General features: G+C 44.2%; 1 protein-coding gene across 1 annotated transcript in view; it reads right to left on the reverse strand.

Annotated features, from left to right (window-relative positions):
- ANXA13 (annexin A13) overlaps positions 1-19202 on the reverse strand; it is a 184603-nt gene that overhangs the window by 66616 nt on the left and 98785 nt on the right. The window contains exons 2-6 of the mRNA XM_069621588.1: positions 13935-14010; positions 11622-11716; positions 5907-6077; positions 2584-2617; positions 2402-2481 (exon numbers count right to left, since the gene is read on the reverse strand). Of these exons, the coding sequence (XP_069477689.1) occupies positions 2402-2481; positions 2584-2617; positions 5907-6077; positions 11622-11716; positions 13935-14010 (456 nt within the window). The remainder of the gene's footprint in view (positions 1-2401; positions 2482-2583; positions 2618-5906; positions 6078-11621; positions 11717-13934; positions 14011-19202) is intronic.

Raw genomic sequence — 19202 nt, forward strand, 5'->3', positions numbered from 1 at the left:
AACATTAACAATGAAGTACCAGCGTGAGTACATTTTGAAGCAGCAAGTTTTTAAACAAGTATTGGCACTCACACAATTACCAGCGGTTGACTTCAAATGCCCAGGTACTCACATTATTAGCGTAGTATTGATAGACTAGAGTGGGAAGTGAAAAACACACATTCAACGCGGCTGCACAAGTCCAGACTTTAAACTCTAAAGACACGCCATACTCTCCTCCGTTCCTCCGTTTCGGGAAGCCTGCATTCCATCGCATTATGTGCTGTGTGTATCTTTCTGCAGTGTGCTACTTTACGTCGAGAAGGATAGGCGCAGAGTGACACATTTGTGAAATGCAGTAGTTAGTGCTGTCGATCACTTGCTCCTCTAAAATTCACGTGACAAAGTTGGCTGAACCACAATCAACCAAAACTAAAAGTGTCAAACTCAACTTTCTAGATTGCGCTTAGGTTCTTGATTTCGAGGGTGAAGAGTTTCAATGATATCCCGGCCTAAAACGGGCGAAGGGGAAGAAGAGAGAGGCAGCACAGGTGTGATGGGGAACTGGCAGGTTGAACTGGACTTTCAATCCCAGTGTGGAAGGTGAGGAAGGCAAAGTTAGCCAGTCCAGGAGAATGTGGCAGACCGTTACTATAGCCTTATAGACTGAGGGAGAGGGCGTTATTGCGGGATAATGACCCGCCACTAAGCGTCTAGGGCCCTACATTAGGGAAAGGTTATTATCCCAAGTGATAATGGTCGCCCAAGAGGTCAATGAGGCTATTAGGACACAGTGGCAGTAGAAATGCATGTTTTGGTGTTGAAGTAAAAAATGTGACTTAAATTGTGAGTAAAGTAAATAGACAAACTGAGTTAGTAAATTAAATGTGGTTTATTTTGTAGTAATTAAAAAAATGCTTGTCTTCATAAGTTAAGTATTTTAATTGCAGCTTGGTTGAGCTAGAACAGGTTTCAGACAAGCATGCATTAGTTGTCATGTAAAAGTAAATGGTTTCTCTATAAGAAAGTGAAAGCATTTTCCAGTGTGTAAGCATTCTCTTTTTCATGTGTTAAACAGCATTTTGAACCCAAAAAGGTCTTTTCACAGAGGAAGTGTCTTGTTGAAAAAAACGCGACTGGAGGTTGCATTGCTTCCCTATCAACATCTGAAGACAGAATGTTCAGAATGCAGTCAATACCAGTAGTTATTGACTGCTCTGTTAACATTCTGATTGGCTGAGGGGAAGTCAATAATGATCTCCATGTGATAATTGATTTTAATTATATGATATGATAATTTATTTATATAGCGCCTATACTCAATGTGTTTCAAAGCGCTTCAAGGCAAGGGAGGGAACAAGGGAAAATACAATGACATTCTTACAGGCCATGAACAGTAAGGATGTAAAATTAACAATTGTACTTAGCCTGACGACATTTCAGATAGTGTAAGAGCTAAGACATAGATAAGGAAGGGAGGGGGAGAGTGGGAAGGAAATGGAAACAGACAGGTGACTGGTAGAGCCGGAGAAAAACAAAAGGCGAGGGAGAGGGGTGCAGAAAGGGAGGGGAGGAACAAAACAAGCGACTATCGTACTAGGCCTGATGACATTTCAGATAGTGCTGGAGGGGGGGCGGCAACAAGTAAGGGGAGGGGACAGGAGACATACGAGGTTGCTATCATACTAGGTCCATGGACAATTCTAGATAGAGTAAGTGCATAGAAGAAAGTATGGGGTGGAGGGGAGGAGATAGGAAAAGGGAGACATTGATGGTGAAACTAGAATGTATTTGTATTTGTTTTATTTGTAACGCGCAAACCATCAGGCCCGGAGGCATCAGGACGCAATTTGTACAAAGTTGCAGAAGAAGCATATATACAGACATGAAAAATTACATTAACAGAAATATTAACAGGGTTACTATCTACATATATTACAGTGGTTTCACCGCCGCTAAGGCTTAACAGTGGATGTACCCGTAGGGTGTGCAGAAAGAGGTAGTAAGGGAGGTCAGCGGGTCAGAGTATGTGAGACAAGGGAGCTGAGCATGTCTTAAAGCTGGTCGAAAAGCCAAGATTTGGTTTTGGCTTTGAATGTATTGAATGAGTCTTCAGCTCTGATTGTAACGTGGAGGGAGTTCCATAGCTTAGAGGCTAGGACAGGGAAGCTCGAGCCCACAGCTTTTTGCAGAAGAAGGCAGGAGCCGGGAGGAGGAGCAGGGTAGAAGAATCAAGCAAAACAGGCAACACCTGTGTGTGAGAATGGGGGGGCACAAGGGAACACAATACACCAGATTCTGAAACTCGTTGTAGCAGTACACAACAGGTTAAGAAGCATGCATGTGAGTCAGCAGTCACGTGATTCGACGCTGCATTTTAAGGAACATGCAGTGAGGATTGGCTGTCTTTGCGTGCCCCTACCTGGAGCAGGGCGATCAGTATGCTTCTGAAGGAACCACTCGTGTCGCTTTTCACATCCGATTCCAAATCCCGCTCGAACACTATGAAAAGAATAATAAACACAGCAGACGGTTTCAGTTCCTGTAAGCACTGGAAGAGGTTCCCACTCACAGCCATAACTCGTTACAAGATTTATAACTTACACCGCTTGTATGCTTGCTTTATGGCAACGATTTGCTGAAAGACAAAATGAAGACAGTAAATAACACCTCAACATTTGAGATCAGACCAAAATGACAGGAACAAAATAGCCTGGGTGTTTCTCGTCTGTTTAGATGCCCAGAGGTTGGGTGGTCACATATCCTCCATATACACTAGGGGCAGTGGGTGCCATTTGTCTAAAGACAGGACCTCCTATTTTCTCTGCTGGACAGAATGGATGCTCTCATGGTCAGTGGACAGTTTGGCAGATCACTTGCATTATCTAATGTAGCGCCAAAATATCTAACCAACAAATTCTCTAGGCATACTAGCCTCAGACCTACTCGATCTGCCCATGCTCACCTCCTAAACATACCCAGATTACAAACATCAGGAGGCAAAAGCTTCCCAGTCCAAGCTGCAAAGCTGTGCAACGCCATGCCCCTGGCCTTAAGAGCAGAACCGTCCTACTGGACTTTCAGGAAGAAACTAAAAACCTGGCTCTTCCAGCAGACGTGATAGGTCCTCCAAGGTCCTCACTCACATTAACATCTGTACTGCTATGCAGCACTATCACTCTATGCAATTCTGTACTGAACCTGTATTGGAACATCTGTAACTTTTACAAACTCTGTACTGAAATGACTTACTCAATCTAAATGTACCTATAATGGATTGTAAATTCTGCACTGGACCTGGATTGTACATTCTTAATGCAATGTATCCAATGATATGAATGAAGCGCCAGATACCTTTGGGTTAGGTGCGCTATATACATAACTAAATAAATAAATAAAGTATGCTAATTATGATCTTGTTAAAAACAGACTGAGCTTTATCCATGTTAAGAAGCTTTATACATGTTAAGAGGATCTGGTATCACCCTATCTGTGCCAAAGAGTTTAGCAATGCAGTCTGCACTTTCCCCACATTTATTGAAACAGTGCTGAGCTGTTCCCAAGACCACCGAGCAGGGGACAAGGTTCTCTGATTAGAGACCCGTGAGTAGGACTTAGTTCATCTAACTCTCCACTCAGTCCCTCCCGGCCGCTCTCTCTCCTCGCTGTACATATACCATTTATACCCTATTTGAGAATGTTGCGGTCAAGCTGTGAGATGGTATGAGCACCAACACAAGGTGAGACAAAGGGGGTATCTAGGATGCATGAAGCACAAGCTGTAGGGGGAACTATGGTCGGCCTCATTAATGGGGCACAAATAAAGAAGCTAGCATAGCCAAGCACAGAAGGGTGTCACAAATGTGCCTGGGTGCAGCCAGAGATTGACTGCCAGGTACTCATGTTCTTCTCAATTGATGCTCAGATGAGCCCCGTCTGGTGCCTTGAGAAGATCAGTCACATCCTCTCTGTACATGGCAGAGGGTCCCCCCCAGCATTTACATAAGAAACATTCCTTAGTTGTCTCCTAGACTAATCCCTGAGAGCCCCACCCACAGCAGGCTTTTAAGATGGCCACTGACTAGGTGAATTACTGCCATTTAGATTCACTGAATTCAAATGCATTTTGCATGGATATCCTTAAAACATGGAGTGGATTTGACTCATGAGGAACAGAGTTAGAAAGCTTATTTAGTCTGACCAGAGGCCCCTCCCTGGTTTTACCTCTCCATCACATTCATGGCCAGGACCTCCTTTTCCATCCTCCCTCCCTCCACTTCCCCACACACAGGTCCTCTGCTGGTATGATCTCAGAACCTTCCCTTATATTTGGAGAGTTTGGTAGGAGCCCTGGCTGGTGCTTGGTGGAAGAGACCCCCAACCTCTTTGCCTCAGATGTATGCCTAAAACATATTGTTTTTTTTTACCTAACAACATGGCAACATCTTACTTCAAATGCTCAGCTTGGTCATATTGAAGACAAACTTGTTAATAACTCCTGGCTTCCCTTTTAGAATTTTTAGAACCAGCAGGATTTCAGCAACTGTGTAAGACACCTCCTTTGAAATCTATTTACAAGAGCATCTGAAATAATTCGTCAAGGGCGGAGGCTGCGCGTACGCCTAGTTGCACTAGTGGGCCTCATAGTTCTGGGGCCTGGTTCCCACTAGGTTTTGATAATGATAATAATAATAATAATCATTATTATTATTATTATTATTATTTTATAATAATCTTGCTATTCCCAGTAGCTTAAGGACGAGTGAAGTGATCTTTACGGTACTAAAGTCTAACATGAAGGTGTAACTAATCCCCACCTTGAAGGCCCTTTAAAAAGGAATGGACCAGGCACGAGGCATTTACTGCAAGTGTACTCAAAAGCATAACATGTATCGTGTGCTCTAGTGTTCTGGCTATACTCTAGATTTCGACTCCTCGAAGTCAGTGTTGGGCGAGGCTGCAATTAATCAATGACTGTAGAAATGTGTTTCCTGCCACCTACCTTGGAAGACATGTGCATCAACCATGTGCGTAATTTTAGGGGGGAAGGGGGTGTTTGTCCCCCCCAACTTTCATGGCACACAATTCTGTCCCCATTCATTTGAATGGGGCACCTTTTCTTCAGAGGTCATGTCCCCCCCAAAATTTTCAGCAAAGTTTCTCCACTGGCATCAACTCCCTCCCTTTGGGCGTTGTACACATCAAGGAGCTTGCATCCGGCCCAAGTTAGCCCTGGGAATTCTGGGAATTCTGCATTGTTCTGTCATCACTGACATTAGTTTGAGTGAAGCGCTGGATTCCTGGGGGGTTATCTCCCTATTCAACAAATGATGACTTGAGAGAATTTTTCTAAATTTAATTTTAAGAGACAAGTACCTAAAGTATTACAATTAACCAGATGTTACGCTGGATGTATACTAATTACCTTTTCACAATTGATCGTGAAATGAAGGTCAATTAGGACATATATGCAGGGGGAAACCCCCCCGCAAACCCGCACTCAATCTAAAACCCCCTGCAGCCCCTTTCCAATCCCATTATATTATTTATTTCCCCAAACCCACCCCACACATATATATAAAAGTAAAATAAAGGTAAAAGTCAATTGTGCAGAAGGTCAGTTTGGACCACTATTATTAGGTCAATTAGAACAAAAGGTAATTTGTAAAAAGTCAATTTGGGTAATACTGTTACGCTTCGCTTGGTCTTCGGTCAGGCTTCTAACTGACGACCCGGGGCATTACCATAACAATAACGCCCCCCCTCGTCAAGTTCTATTGCTTTAGTAATCATCAGCAAGATCCACATGGATATATTTTTAATGTATGAGTCAGGCATATAATATTGAATCATCTTTAGTGGTGAAGCAATCGGTTTCCTTCCAGAACACCTTTTAAGTCATATACCGAGAAACCTTGAGTACGTACCTTGTTGGCTCTCGTGCAGAGAATCTGAATGAGTAGCGACTCGTCCGTTCCAGCCCCTTTCATCGCTTTTCTGAGCTCCCGGGCGTCATACTCACAGGGGCGGTCTAGCAACGCCAGCGCTGTCTTTTCGAAGTTCCCACTCAGCTCACTTTTCAAGACACTATCCAGATCCTGCATAAAAACAAATAGCAGGCATTGCACTACCAAACTGTCCAATCCAAGTAACAGGAAGCAAAAGATGAATTGGCACTGGTGAATCACGCTTTTGCCTCTGTAGTAATAGTTGTGCAAAAGTGTTACAAAGAGAAATCAGTCTTGTCAAATCTTCATCTGTTAATTATTTATTCCCAAAGATCAGCCTCAAGTATCAGGAAGATACTGCATCTGCCTGACTACATCATGTACTTGTCCAATGGATAGAGAGCGGGAGGCAGGGATGGAAAGAGAAAAGGGACAAAGGAAATGAAAAGCGAATTCATGATGAGGTTAAAGAAGAGCACAAAAAAGGTAATGACTGATTCTCAAAGAAGCAAATAACTGTCTAAAAGCTCGGAGAATTCAGAGACATGCACAGACCACCTTATTTACAAAGGTGACCTGCACATTTCTCAGGAGCTGTTGGCTAAGGGAAATTATGCCTGGCCAGCCCCATTTGATACACACCTGCGCCTGACACTAATGCATAATAGGCTTCCAGCAGCCATGTTGGGGCCAGGAGAGAAATTCATACTAAGGGGCCTTTAAAGGACATGTGGTTGTGAAATGATCGCAAAAAGACCGACATACTTCAATCACAAAAGCCCAACTGAACTTTCGGAAGAGGCTCATCATTTATCTATTCAGGCTCGCCACCAGCACACCGGCATGCAGCAACAGTGTGTTCTGTAAGAGTCCACAGGTAAACGCAACACAAAACATAAAAATAACATCACGTAACATAAGGAGGATTCTTGAAAGGCAAACCCGCTGATTTCAAAAGCAACCGTTGGCTTTCCCCTGGATAGCGCAGGCCAAGATCCAGGCTCATACAAGGTTTAAGTAGTACAATCAGGTTTAGAAAATCAACAAGAATATGCAATAAAAGATATTGACATCAAATCTGCACTGCCTAATTACCCTAAAATATTTATATTGATACCAGGAAGCCCACAAACGAGTGTTTTTAATGTTTCAACGAAAGCCAAAGGAATCGGCAATTAAGAAAGGTTCTTCTGGGGAGTTGTGTCAATCACTGCAACACGGGAGGAAAGGGAAGGACAAGCCTAAAGGTTCACCTGGTTCTCTTGACTGGGGTCTAGGCACACTTGTAGCCATCTCAGGTGTATCTGCTGTCGGACTCAAGAGACAGTGCTGTGCCAGTTGGGAAAGTTACCCTCAGGGTGCGTGAGGGTGGCAGAGGTGGGAAGTTTAGAGGAAAAGATCGGAGAGGCGATGCAGGTGGATAAAAGCAGGGAAAGCACAGCACAAGAAGGCTGACAAGGGCATTGGGGATGGGGCGCAATGGGGTGGGGAAATAAGCTACATAGTGATAGTTCCCCTGCTTTCTTTAACCAGTAGAGTAAGACATTTTTGTTATAATAGGTTTAGTCCTAGTGCATTTGTTTGGGACATCGATAAATTATCCAAGCTTTCTTATTGGTCCTGATGGAATAAGCGTGACTCAGCAAAGTACATTTGTTAATGCTTTTACCTTACAACACACTTTTGTTGAAAACACATCAAACTTTCAGTGCAGCCGCTGGTGTGCTCTAGATCTAAGATAAGCCATGCCCAACGGAGGCCGCTTTTGGCAGCGGTCCGATCCGGTAGGCATTCCAATAGTCAAGTTGTGATGCTACGGCCACCAGAACATAGCTCCCTCTATGAAGATTGAGATGAGCCTGTCTGTCTTCCATATGTGGTTATTGGTATGGATTGTGGTCTTGTAGGGTGCATGTCCACCAATTGGCATATTGGCTATGAACCGGTTGGTGGGACAGGGCGAGATTGATGGGAGTAAGTGAAGCTTTCATGGCTCGTTAGAATGGAAAGTTATCGCCGCAAAAAAACTGCGCCATTCTTCTATGGCAACATTTTTGCAGGGATACTATCACATGGAACCAAAATAACAGGGGGTTCAGCAAATTTGCAGAATGAAGACATGGCAACATCTGAGAATTTGCAGAAGGAACTGCTTTGAAGATACAGTGCGTATGTTTAGTGACCAGAAAGGGAGGGACGAGACCATGAAAGACCATGTGATCCACGTCCAGGGCCTCAACAATACACCTCTGCATGACCAGGAGCTAGTGAAGCTTAGCCAGAAGAGGGGAAGTACATGTCACATATTGATCCCCAAAATCTGGAGCAGCCCCCAACTGAAATCCAACCTGACCCTTCATTCATTCAATTCTGCAACAAGCTCAGAGCCTTCCTTCTGAACGTATCCATCAAATACCAAGCGGCGCCTGTCCTTCATCCGGGCATAGGAGCTGCTATTCACCCTCACACTCACCCTCATTCCACTATAGCTGCAAAGACTTGTGAATACTGAAATATATATTAAAGGGCTATGGTGTAGACACCTGCGAATACCTCAAACCCCACTTTAAAGCATAGTGTTACATGTGTGCTATCACTTTGTAACTTGTGTTGCTTAGTGTACTGTGGATGCATTTGCCCTTCACTGTGGTCCAGTGTGATTCCTTCCAGCACTTTGGTCGTTTATTGCAATTCGGCTTATTCCAAAACTTCCAAAGAAAGAAATGCCTTTTCATTCCCAGAAGTGTCAATAAGTCATGCTACGTGAATGGCAGTGTCTGTCCACGCCCCACCGGAGGCAATGTGTCCCCATATTGCTCAAAGGCTTGGTGGTACTAGGTGCCATCAAGGTCAAATGTCTGATAACTGTCATAGTGATTAACCAAAGCAGCCAGACTCTTTCACCCTTGATGTGCCACCAACCACCCTTTCTGATATCACGCGTACAAGTGGCCGGCCAACATCTAGCGACCGATCAGTGCTTGGCAAAACGTGTACTATTTACCTTTCTCTTTATGTTTCCGACTCAGTGCTCGGTAGAGAGTTTGCTTCTATATACCTATTTTGTGATAAAACCATTGACTGGAATGGATATCACAATAATACGTTTCTGATGATGGGACGAACAGGGTGGCTGGACTGATCAGCCATTTTTGTAAATCTAGGTTGAACCAATGGTGTGACGCAAATAGGCCAGAGGGCCAGGGTCACATAGGAAGTCACAGCTGATGAACGAGTTACTTCAGGTATCCTGTGGTCGTTTTTAGGTCTCTAGGATACAAGCCGAATAGAGGAATGGACAAAGGTAAATGCAAACACAAGGTAACCCTGAAGGATAGCTGGTCACATTATAAATCCCTAATCTGAACTATGAGAGCAGCGGGCAGGTTCTACTGGTAGATCCGGATGTGTGGTGAAATGAAGGAACATGAATTCTAGGCAATTCCTCCTGAAGATTACCCACACATCTTTGTTTAGACAAGAGCAAGAGTTGGTCTGGATGGAGTTGTAATGGATATGGCACTGGTAACCTACTTCTTTAGCGATAACAGGTAGGTATTGTTTCACCGTTGAAGACACCCCTCACCTGATATTATTTTTATTGTAATTACCACCAATCTCAAGCAGTGCTTGTTTTCTCTAATGGGTCTACTCAGGCATCATGCAGTTACCTCTTGACAGGGCCCAAGGACGGCAGCCAGCGTGAAAGAGGGAAAGCGGGAGCAGGGATCCCAACGAAGAGGAGCTCTGTCTGGCTGGCATTGAGGCAGAGATCGTTGAAGGTGCACCATTCCTGAATCGTGGATAGACAGTCAGGAATGAGTGAGAGAGGAGAGGAGAGGAGGAAAAGGGGAGCCTAAAGGAGAGCTGAGTGTCATCCGCATAACACTGAAAGTCAGAGGAGAAGGTGAAGATGAGGACCATATCAGTGGACATCTTTCAAAAGACCTTGAGCCAATACCTGCTGTCTGGACCGCACAAGGAGGAAAGTAGAGGGTTTGCTGCCTTATCTCACCCTTCTTTGTGGCACTTGTTGGGAAAGGGACACGATCTTCCTGCACCCTCAAGCACTTTTGGATAAGACAAAGGCTGCTGCAGGTACTCTAAGAGACCAGGGAAGAGGGGGTGCCCTTAAGGCTTATGCATGATTGCATGATTGCATGCTTTATAGGCACAGCACACATGCGAGAATAGCAGCCATCTTAGATATTAGAAGCCATACTGTGGCCCGAAGCTTGAACGTAGCATGACAGTCAGCTCCCCAGGCCTAGGCCGCGAACATGAGCAAAGGAATAGGTTGTAGCCCAGACACTGATGAGAATGGCCAGAGCTACACAGATCCATAAACCCTTCATTGTCCTAAACTGTTGCCAACCTTCGCGCCCTGGGAAGAATGTGTCCTGCAAGGACATGGGAGGAGGCTGAGTGTCTGTGAACAATAAGATCACGTGAGAAGTAGGGCACAGGCCTCCCACCTCCACCATTCCAAATTCAAAGTTATAGCACCCAATGCCCTATCTTTAGCACCCCTGAATTCCAAGGTACCAGCCAGCCCCGGAACACTGATCATAAACCTATTAGACCCCCCAATCGATCAAATAGATCAGAACGCAAGGCCTTCCTACCTTCATTTCTAGGTCACGTGATTTGTGCTGCGAGGTGCAGGGAGGGATGAAATTATAGGCCAGAACAAGGATGGAAAAGCTTGGTGAGGTGCCAGCCTGTCTGGGAGGGATGTGTGAGTTAGTATGATCTCAGTTTTCCCCGCCGGGCCCCTGTCTGCTCGTACCAGGTGCACTGCTACATAGATAGAGACATCTTGTCTAGTTTGCAAATAAATTGCTAATTCCACAGCTTGTGACCGATGACGAGTGCAGCACCACCGACATGTAAGAAGATGGACAGACACGGCTGGGTCCAATGTCCTGGCATCCCCTATGGAGCAAGTAGCCTATGTATAGAGTCTCACCAACCAGCCGCACGGTTTTCTACTGTAGGTAATGAGGTCACTGATGATGCTATGTACCTAGTGGGCTGTATTTTTTCTGGTGTGAGCGTCTAAGGGGGCTTTCCTACATCCTTTACAGGATTTCTGTGTTCTCTGGTCGCTGCCATTGAAAATTCTAGGACACCTCGATGGAGATCGTCCAAGTAGATGAACATTTGTAAAGGATAATATCAAGGACAAGATATTTCTGATGGAAAGCTTTGTAGATTATAGATGTTTGACAACCTACCCCTCTTATTTCTGCTTGATCATCTGTAGAAAGTTCTGTGTCATTCCTGCTGTGTGAAACTATCCGAGGAGCAGCGGATAACATGCAATGGCAGCAACATTTCTATCAAGGGCAACATTTGGTGATGGTGGTTTCACCGGTCGGGGCTTGCTGTTGAAAAGGTTTAGTGTTAGGCGATAACCAAAGGAAACTGAGAGTGCAGTTGGTGACACTTTTGTCTAGCTTCTTGTATCTCCGTGATAGAATGGGCTTGCATATTACAGTGTTGCAAGGCAATACACGAATAACCAATCACGCTTCTTTGGAATTCCCAAGCATCAGAAGCCATAAGGTGTAATTGAGGGCTGCCAGACACTATCCGCAATCGGAGAACCTTAATTTAATATGCTCTCTCTTGCCTATGCTGCCATGTAGAGTGCTAATGGTGTTTGAAAGAAACTATTTCCAAGTACAATACCTTGCCATACAGAGATTTGAACTTTTTCTGTACTTCTTGCCTCTGGTCCGAATTCCGATTCGACAGGATTTCAATTATGGCCTTTTCATCTGTCCCTGTAAAGGTACAAAAAACAGATAACATGAGCCCATTTTCAAACAACATTCTATAAAACCGTAATCCTAAAATGTTGAATATTTCATGTGTGTCTTTATTTGCTCTCTATTTATTTAACTTAATAGTTTTTTTATAACGCGCCTAATATACCATACCTGAGGTCGGTTTCTAAGCGCAGATCCGGGATTCGAACCTCTGTTGCTCTGAGGAGTCTTGCTTCCAAGAGCAGCACGTAGCCGCTGTGATATCCTCCGTTCACATCCTCTACGGTGGGTATGTTAGAAAATGGATTCATTGCAACATAGCCCAGGTGATATGGCTCTGTGTGGTGGACCCATGTAGGGGTATGGGCAAGAAAGTGTGGTGGCAAAGCTTTGTCCCTCCTGCCTTGCTACCACTGGCTGCCACCACCACCTACACAAAATGCACTCAAATACCATTCCTCTTAGATTGGGGTGACTGATAGAGCCTGCCAGTGCTTTTCAGAAATCCTGACAGATGGAGGGACTGATTTCGGGGTCCCCAACAGATCTAGTCACTGCTAATGCAGAGTCTATCTGTGGTATATGTGCAAATGCAGTAATGTGATCCTGGTCCTGGTCATGGAAAGACCCCTGTGTGACCCAGCACTACTAAGCATGTCCTACCCTGCCATCGCCACCTTCTTATTGACTGTGGCATGCCGGTCCTTATGCTATGATATGATATGACATTTATAACACGCCTGTACACAAGTGTTTCTAGACAAGGAGGGGGAAACAGAGGGAGGACAAAACAACGATCTTACTAGGCCTTGTGTCATTCAGATCACGCAACTGCGGGGAGAACGCGCAAGTGCAGGGAATCCATCTTTGTGATCTTTGTTTCCTAATCCTTGGAGAGAGGAAACTACTCACTGCATTTCTGTATTAGTAATGGTAGTTGCGGAATTAATGTTCACGGTCACTTAATAATGACACTAATGTAGGGAGTCCCTGTGTGACCAGCATGCTGATGATGGAATCCTACGACGCGATTCTGGCGCTGTTAGCGGAAACGTGCTATATAGTCCTGACGGTTACCTTCGGGGCTATGTTGTGATCGTAGCACTGATATTGGAGGGCACCGCATGGTCCTAGCGCTGGCATCTTTCATTTTGTTTTAGCTCCTAGGGATCCATCCAACGTCCTCTTTTGTCACTGCCCCCACATTAGTTAAGCATCACTTGGCCTTTGCTTATACAGCTTTAATGCATTGTTCCTTTGGATTCAATGCTTAGAGAGCATGCACAAGCACAACAATCCTGGGTATTTCTCCTTCTCTTGCTGTTTTCTGGTCTAAAGAGACATCCCTACTGCAGTCACATTTCTCAATAATACATTTTATGTACGTTCATTTTATTTAGTTTTTTCTTTTCTCCATTTTTGGTCATAAAGTTGATGCGAGCTTTTTTAAAGCCGAGTGGGAAAAGACTTGCATAACTAGACTACAAAGTTACCCAGACATGAATATCTCAAGTGCCGAGATGCTCCTGACACCACTGAACATCTCATAGGAGCACATAAGACACCAAAGGTGAATTTGACGTTCATGAGTCATTGTATTCGTGTGTTTATTCACTATGACTGGCCGTGTATGCTAAAAGGAATGTAAGAGGAGTAATCCACATTACTAGCTAAAAGTATTGTCTACCCAGTCCGTCAATGAGAAGCTGCAAAGCATTACAAGACATCTTGCACTTCATGTCTGCTTTAGCGCATTGCACAAAACTTGCCCCAACATGTTTAATATTGTCAAGGTATTTGTAATATCCGGATCGCCATCATGCCAATAAAAAGCTTTCATTCTTGGACAACAGCAAATCATAGCAGGGTTCCACAATCATTGGCTCTCCAGATGTTTTGGACTACAACTTCCATCTGCTCTAGCCGCCGTATTTAAGGAGGCCGCATCATGAGACACATGGTTTAAAGCATTTTCTGAGCCTCAAGTGGCAGACCCCTGAATTAATGTTTTCAGTCATGCAAAGGAAAATTGAGCAATGCGAGTTTTATAGTTTAATGCAAATATTTGATCAGTCTACAATAAATAAACAAATTGGTCCAGATGTGGGGGCGCACGCGCGCACACACACACACACACACACACACACACTCTGTAACTGGCCGATTGCACAATCCCTGAATATGCCACTTATATCAAGAGGGATGAAAAGGTCGTTGAATTCTGTGTACCCACCCATTCCTTTGCAGGCTTTGTGTAATTTCTTAGCATCTCGTTCTGCATCAAAGTCATGATGACGCTTAATGGTTGGCTGGAAAAGAGAAAGCAATTCAATGTTAATCGATGACGAGTCATGTAAAATTATTCTATGTGAAACATGCAAATTATATGCCAACCATTGATCTCTGTAGCAAAATCAAAACTATAGTTCTGTAGTCTGGTACAGGAAGCTAAGGATGTCTTCTCTGCTTCCTTACCAGTAATTTTAGTTAGACCAAACCCTACTCTTCATCGTCAACGTCAAACCTCATACAACCTTTCTTCTTCAGGCATTTCTGACTCCCCACCCCCACCCCCGCTGGTTTCGTTTAAATCTTATCTTTCTGGATGCTCTTATTCTGTATCTTGAGTTGCTCAGCTCTGCTTTCCACATCCACTTTTGCATGGTGTTCCCCAAGGTTCTGTCCTTGGTCCTCTTTTGTTTTCATAGTATAACATCCCCCTTTCTTCTCTCATCTCTTCCTTCAATCTGTCCTCCCATTACTACGCTGATGACTCTTAAATCTTCTTATCCTTATCTGAGTACTCTGACTCACTTCATTCTAAAGTCTCTGCCTGCCTTTCTTCCCTTCAATCTTGGATGATTTCTTATTTTCTTCATTTTAACCCATCCAAAACAGAAATTCTTTCCCCCGCTCTCCTTTCCCTTTTCTTCTCCTTCTTTTCTTTAATTTCCTCCCTCGCAGCTACCCTTTTCCTTTTCTGCTCAGAATCTCAGCGTCCTCTTTGATTCTGCTCTCTCCTATTCCTTCCACATCTCTCTGACTGCTGGTAATTGCCATTTTCCTCTTTCCAATCTTTGTCGTGCTCGTCCTTTTCTTACTTTTCATGCCACTAAACTTCTTATTTCTGCTTTAGTTAGTTCTCGTATTGACTCCTCTTCTTCTCTCTTGATTGGACTCCCTGTATCTCATCTTACCACTCTACATTCTATTTATTACTCTGCTATCCGCCCGCTATTCGGTTTATGTAGCCGCTCTTCAATATCATCCCCACTCCTTGCTGCCTCTATTCTACCATTTGAATCCTGTCTCCAGTTTCATTTTCTCTATAGAGTTTTTAAGTGTCTCCATGGCCTTGCTCCACCCTAACTTGCTTCTCTTATTCCCTCCTATGCCCCTACATGAGCATTATGCTCTGAATCCACTTATCGTCTTGCTGTTCCTAAAGACCCTTGTGCCTCTTACCGCTTTGGTTCTTTTTCTCTTCTTGATACATTTCATTGTTTCTTCTCCCTATTATATGTTCTGCACTCGTTTGAAGGCCCATTTTATGTCTTCTTTGTCCTCCTCATAATCAGATGATATTTTCTTTTCAATTTGATCTGTAACTATTGTACTGTTTTCATCTATGTAAAGACGCGTTGGCAAAAGCGCGATATAAATGTCAATAAATACAAATATTAAATAAGCATGAGCTCATGAATTGAGGGAGCAGGCTTGAGGGCAGGATGAGGGAGGGTCTAGTCTTTAGTTTTGTCATGTTATATCTACTTTTAGAGTGTGAGCATCTAGAGTGTAAAAACGTTACAAGAGGATTTAGGGCACAGGTCTGCATGGCCCCCTTGGCTAGAGCTTAAGAGTTGGCGCTGCTGGTTCACCTACGCAGAAATGTCGGGCTAAGGGACCTATACGTCTGTGTTAGCGGAACAGCCATACCGCACCATTGTCAAACACTAGCAACCAATGTTTACCACCTTCAGCAATCGCGTATTATAAAAAACAATGCTAAATGCAAACTTACCACTGATTAATGGTGATTTAAATCATAGAACTTTTTTTAAAAAAAACAGCACCATTCTGCATTAAATAAATGTTTTACTGAAAAAATATAACTGCTTTCAAACATACTTCGGTAGAATTTAAAATGTTTAGCTCATTTATTCTTCCGCCCTTTCCATAGGAACTCAGTGATGTCCATTTTCTAAAATGCATTTGCAAAAGTCATTTAAGTTTTAGTTTTTTTACATTTCAGCACATTTTGGTGTATTTCCTGCTCATCTACTGGCACAGAAAATCAGAAATCCCCCATAAATCATTGTGAATCCCTAGAGTGTGACCCCAACTCTCCCCTCTCTTCGTTTCGCATCCACATAACCAACAGTGTCACCTACCTGCCCACTGCCCACCCGCCCATCTACAATATCCAGGGTCCAATCATAACTTGAATCATCCACTCTAAATAACACCGATGCCATCCACCAATCAATGTCCGACCTCCCACTGCCTCTTGAGTACATCATCTCGAAACATTCTGACGTCAGCCTAAACCACATTCTGCTTCTGCCCACTCCCATATAGCCCCCCATCCTCACTCATAGATGACCCCTGCCATACAGGAAGGGAGGGCCGCCGTGCCTGCTCGGCTTGGGAAATGGTGGAAGACACTGTGCTCAAATCTACTGCAGTTTATAGAATGTCCTGCATCACTCCATATCTGTCTGTGACTTTTCGAGTTACCCCTTCATTCTAGATACTTGTCTCCTCCATAAATTACCCCAGTTGTTCTCGTCGACCCTCCTATTTCTTACATAATAAGCATCCCACCGCCCCGTTCCCTGTAGATGTCTTTCTCATCGTTTTGTACAGTTGGATCGAAACTCCTAGGATGTTCCTTTTCCTTTTTTCTTTGCACCACCAGTTCTTCTCCAACGAACCCTTCTTCTCTACTATTTTATGGCCTCACATTGTCAATGCATGTACATTATTTGACAACCATCCAGCCGTGCTGAACCCTGTGCCTGCAGACCAATTGAACCCCTCTGCATAAGAGCACACCGCCACAACTCTTTTCCTAATTCAATTCGCTCCCCAATCCAGTGCGCGACCGTCAGATCTGTATGGAAGACAGTACGCTTTGATCGCTCTGTCATCCAAAAACATTACGAGCAGAAGCTGAGCTACAGGTTGCCGGGGCAAAGCTAGACAAGCGCACACTGCAGAACCATTTGTGAGGAGAACGGATCACAGTGGACGATTTTGCAGCGGCTAATGGCTCTGTTACACTTTTTTCTTAGTGTGTAATCCCTGCAGCATGGGCCAATGCGTGTGGTATTGCTGTGACTAACCCTACCTGTTGTGACAACTTGTGCAAGAGACCAGGTGCGGCCGCAAGACTGGCACCAGAAGACCTAACGATAGTTGAGGCAGTGCGGACTCCTATGCAGGTCAACTCCCTTGTGGTTACATCTGAATGTTCTAGGCTTTAAAATCTTCTCTCACCATAATCCATTGGCTAGTGATAATTCACTCTTGGCAGGTAAGAAATGGCGTGCTATGTACATGTGGAGAAAGGGCAGTTATGCCAGGGGGCGTGTGATCTTCTATGCATGGCTAGCAGCTTGGTACCTGACATTTCTACACATGTGAGTTCCTAGGGAAAGCCCAAGAACTGAATATTGCACTAGTCTTATCTGGATCCAAGTATTGGTTGCATAATCATGGAGCCTTGTTGTCTTTCTGTAGATATGGCTAAGGCTTTACAGAAATCTCTTGTATTCATTCAGGTACTAGAAGAAGCGTTTGCACGAGTGTTCACTAAAATAATCTATTTTGGTGATACCCTGACAAAATGAAATCTGATCACCCCTCCCAACTGACTTGGTTACAAGCAGAGGTTGACACCTTTCAATCTCTGTAGAAGGCTTTATGAAGCTCCCCCTTTTACTGGTAGTGGCTAAGGTTCACACCCTTTCCTATCATAAACCCATGCCTCTTCGATGTGCCTAGGAACACTATTATCCCAGGAGCAACAGGACCTGGAACAATTCATCCTGCGCATGTTTCGCAAACTGTTTCCAGATGAGTAGAATGACTCTATTTTAGGACTAGAGTGTCTGGCAATGAAATGGGCGCAGAAGCCTTCAAAATACTGCGCGACTGGCAGAGAGCTTCACCTTATTACCAGATGCACCCCTCAATCATGGGTAATGTGGAATAAGTACAGTAATCCTGAGGCAATGCAGTGGTTATTAAGTCCGCAGCTTTTCTCTGGAGAACATAGAAAATGCCGTCTGCAATCTAACATAGACTTCTTACAACACCCGGTATGCCTTGATGAAGTCGAGAGGTGAGGAGGTATGTGACAGAGTCAACTCTGAGAAGACACTAGAAGGAGAGTGGGGAACTCGGGGGAAACCGGGGGTACCAGAAGAAGCCATCCGCTACTTGATGTGACTCCTGGAACTGGTATAAGAGGGTTCGCCCTGAACAACCACAGTCAACCATTAGGCATCCCACGATGCATGCTGTGGTCATCCCTACGGGAAATGTCCTCTGGTGTACCCCGCCGAGAAAAATATTGCTTACGAAGTAGTACCGCATTCAGAGGTGATCAAGGTAAGGGGAAGAAACCCCAAGAAAATCAGTTTCAGGAAAGCTGTGTACAGAATGTTTTATACATTGGAAATGATACTCTCGCTTTGGGCTAAGTTTGCAAGTTTGGTCCTGAATTAAGGCATTTTTGGCATGCAAGCCCCAGAGCAGACTGCAGACCAAAGCCATAAGCAAAGTGAGTAGTGACAAAGATGGAAAAGCAGATATATTTTACTTGTGCACAATAACCTGGTTGTAGCAAGGGCAATCAATGGAGGCACAAACAGTCAGAATGTGGGGCTGCTCGGTTGCCATAATGCCTAAGGCTGACGCCAAGATGTAGGACATTCTATTTGACCACTCAAGCTGCATGGGCAGGAGTCAACATGGATTATTAAGATAAACCCTAAACCTGAACACCCGGGGCCCAAAGCACATACACTTGACAAGGAGGGCGAACCACAACGCCTACACCAATCACACAATCCGAGGCTAACGCGGAAATTGACCCACCAATCAGAAAATGTAATGTTACAATTAGTTCCAAAGACCCAGTATAAAAAGAGGCACACATCCGAAGGTTGGGTGGGAGTTAGGATGGCGTTCCAAAGAGTTGGTGTTTCAGCAGTTAGAGGAGCAGGAGAAGTAGAGGAGTAGAACAGGAGATAGCCAAACCAAATACTTCATACTGTTTGAAAGCTGAGAAATCGGAGTTGAGCGCAAGAATGCTTTTCTGGGTTTGGCTGTATTGGAATTGTGAATAAATTAGGGTAGGGATTAGGCATTGGACTAAAGACATTAGGGCTCTAAACTGAAGCCCCTTTTAATTCATTTGATATACAACTCCACCCTGAAACTATTATATGAGGATCTCTCTGTTAACCCCTCTCTGCAGAGAACAAAGGTGTTA

This window comes from Ambystoma mexicanum, chromosome 5q (genome assembly GCF_040938575.1).
Source record: "Ambystoma mexicanum isolate Mex_15411 chromosome 5q, UKY_AmexF1_1, whole genome shotgun sequence".
NCBI classification, from domain to species: Eukaryota; Metazoa; Chordata; class Amphibia; order Caudata; family Ambystomatidae; genus Ambystoma; species Ambystoma mexicanum.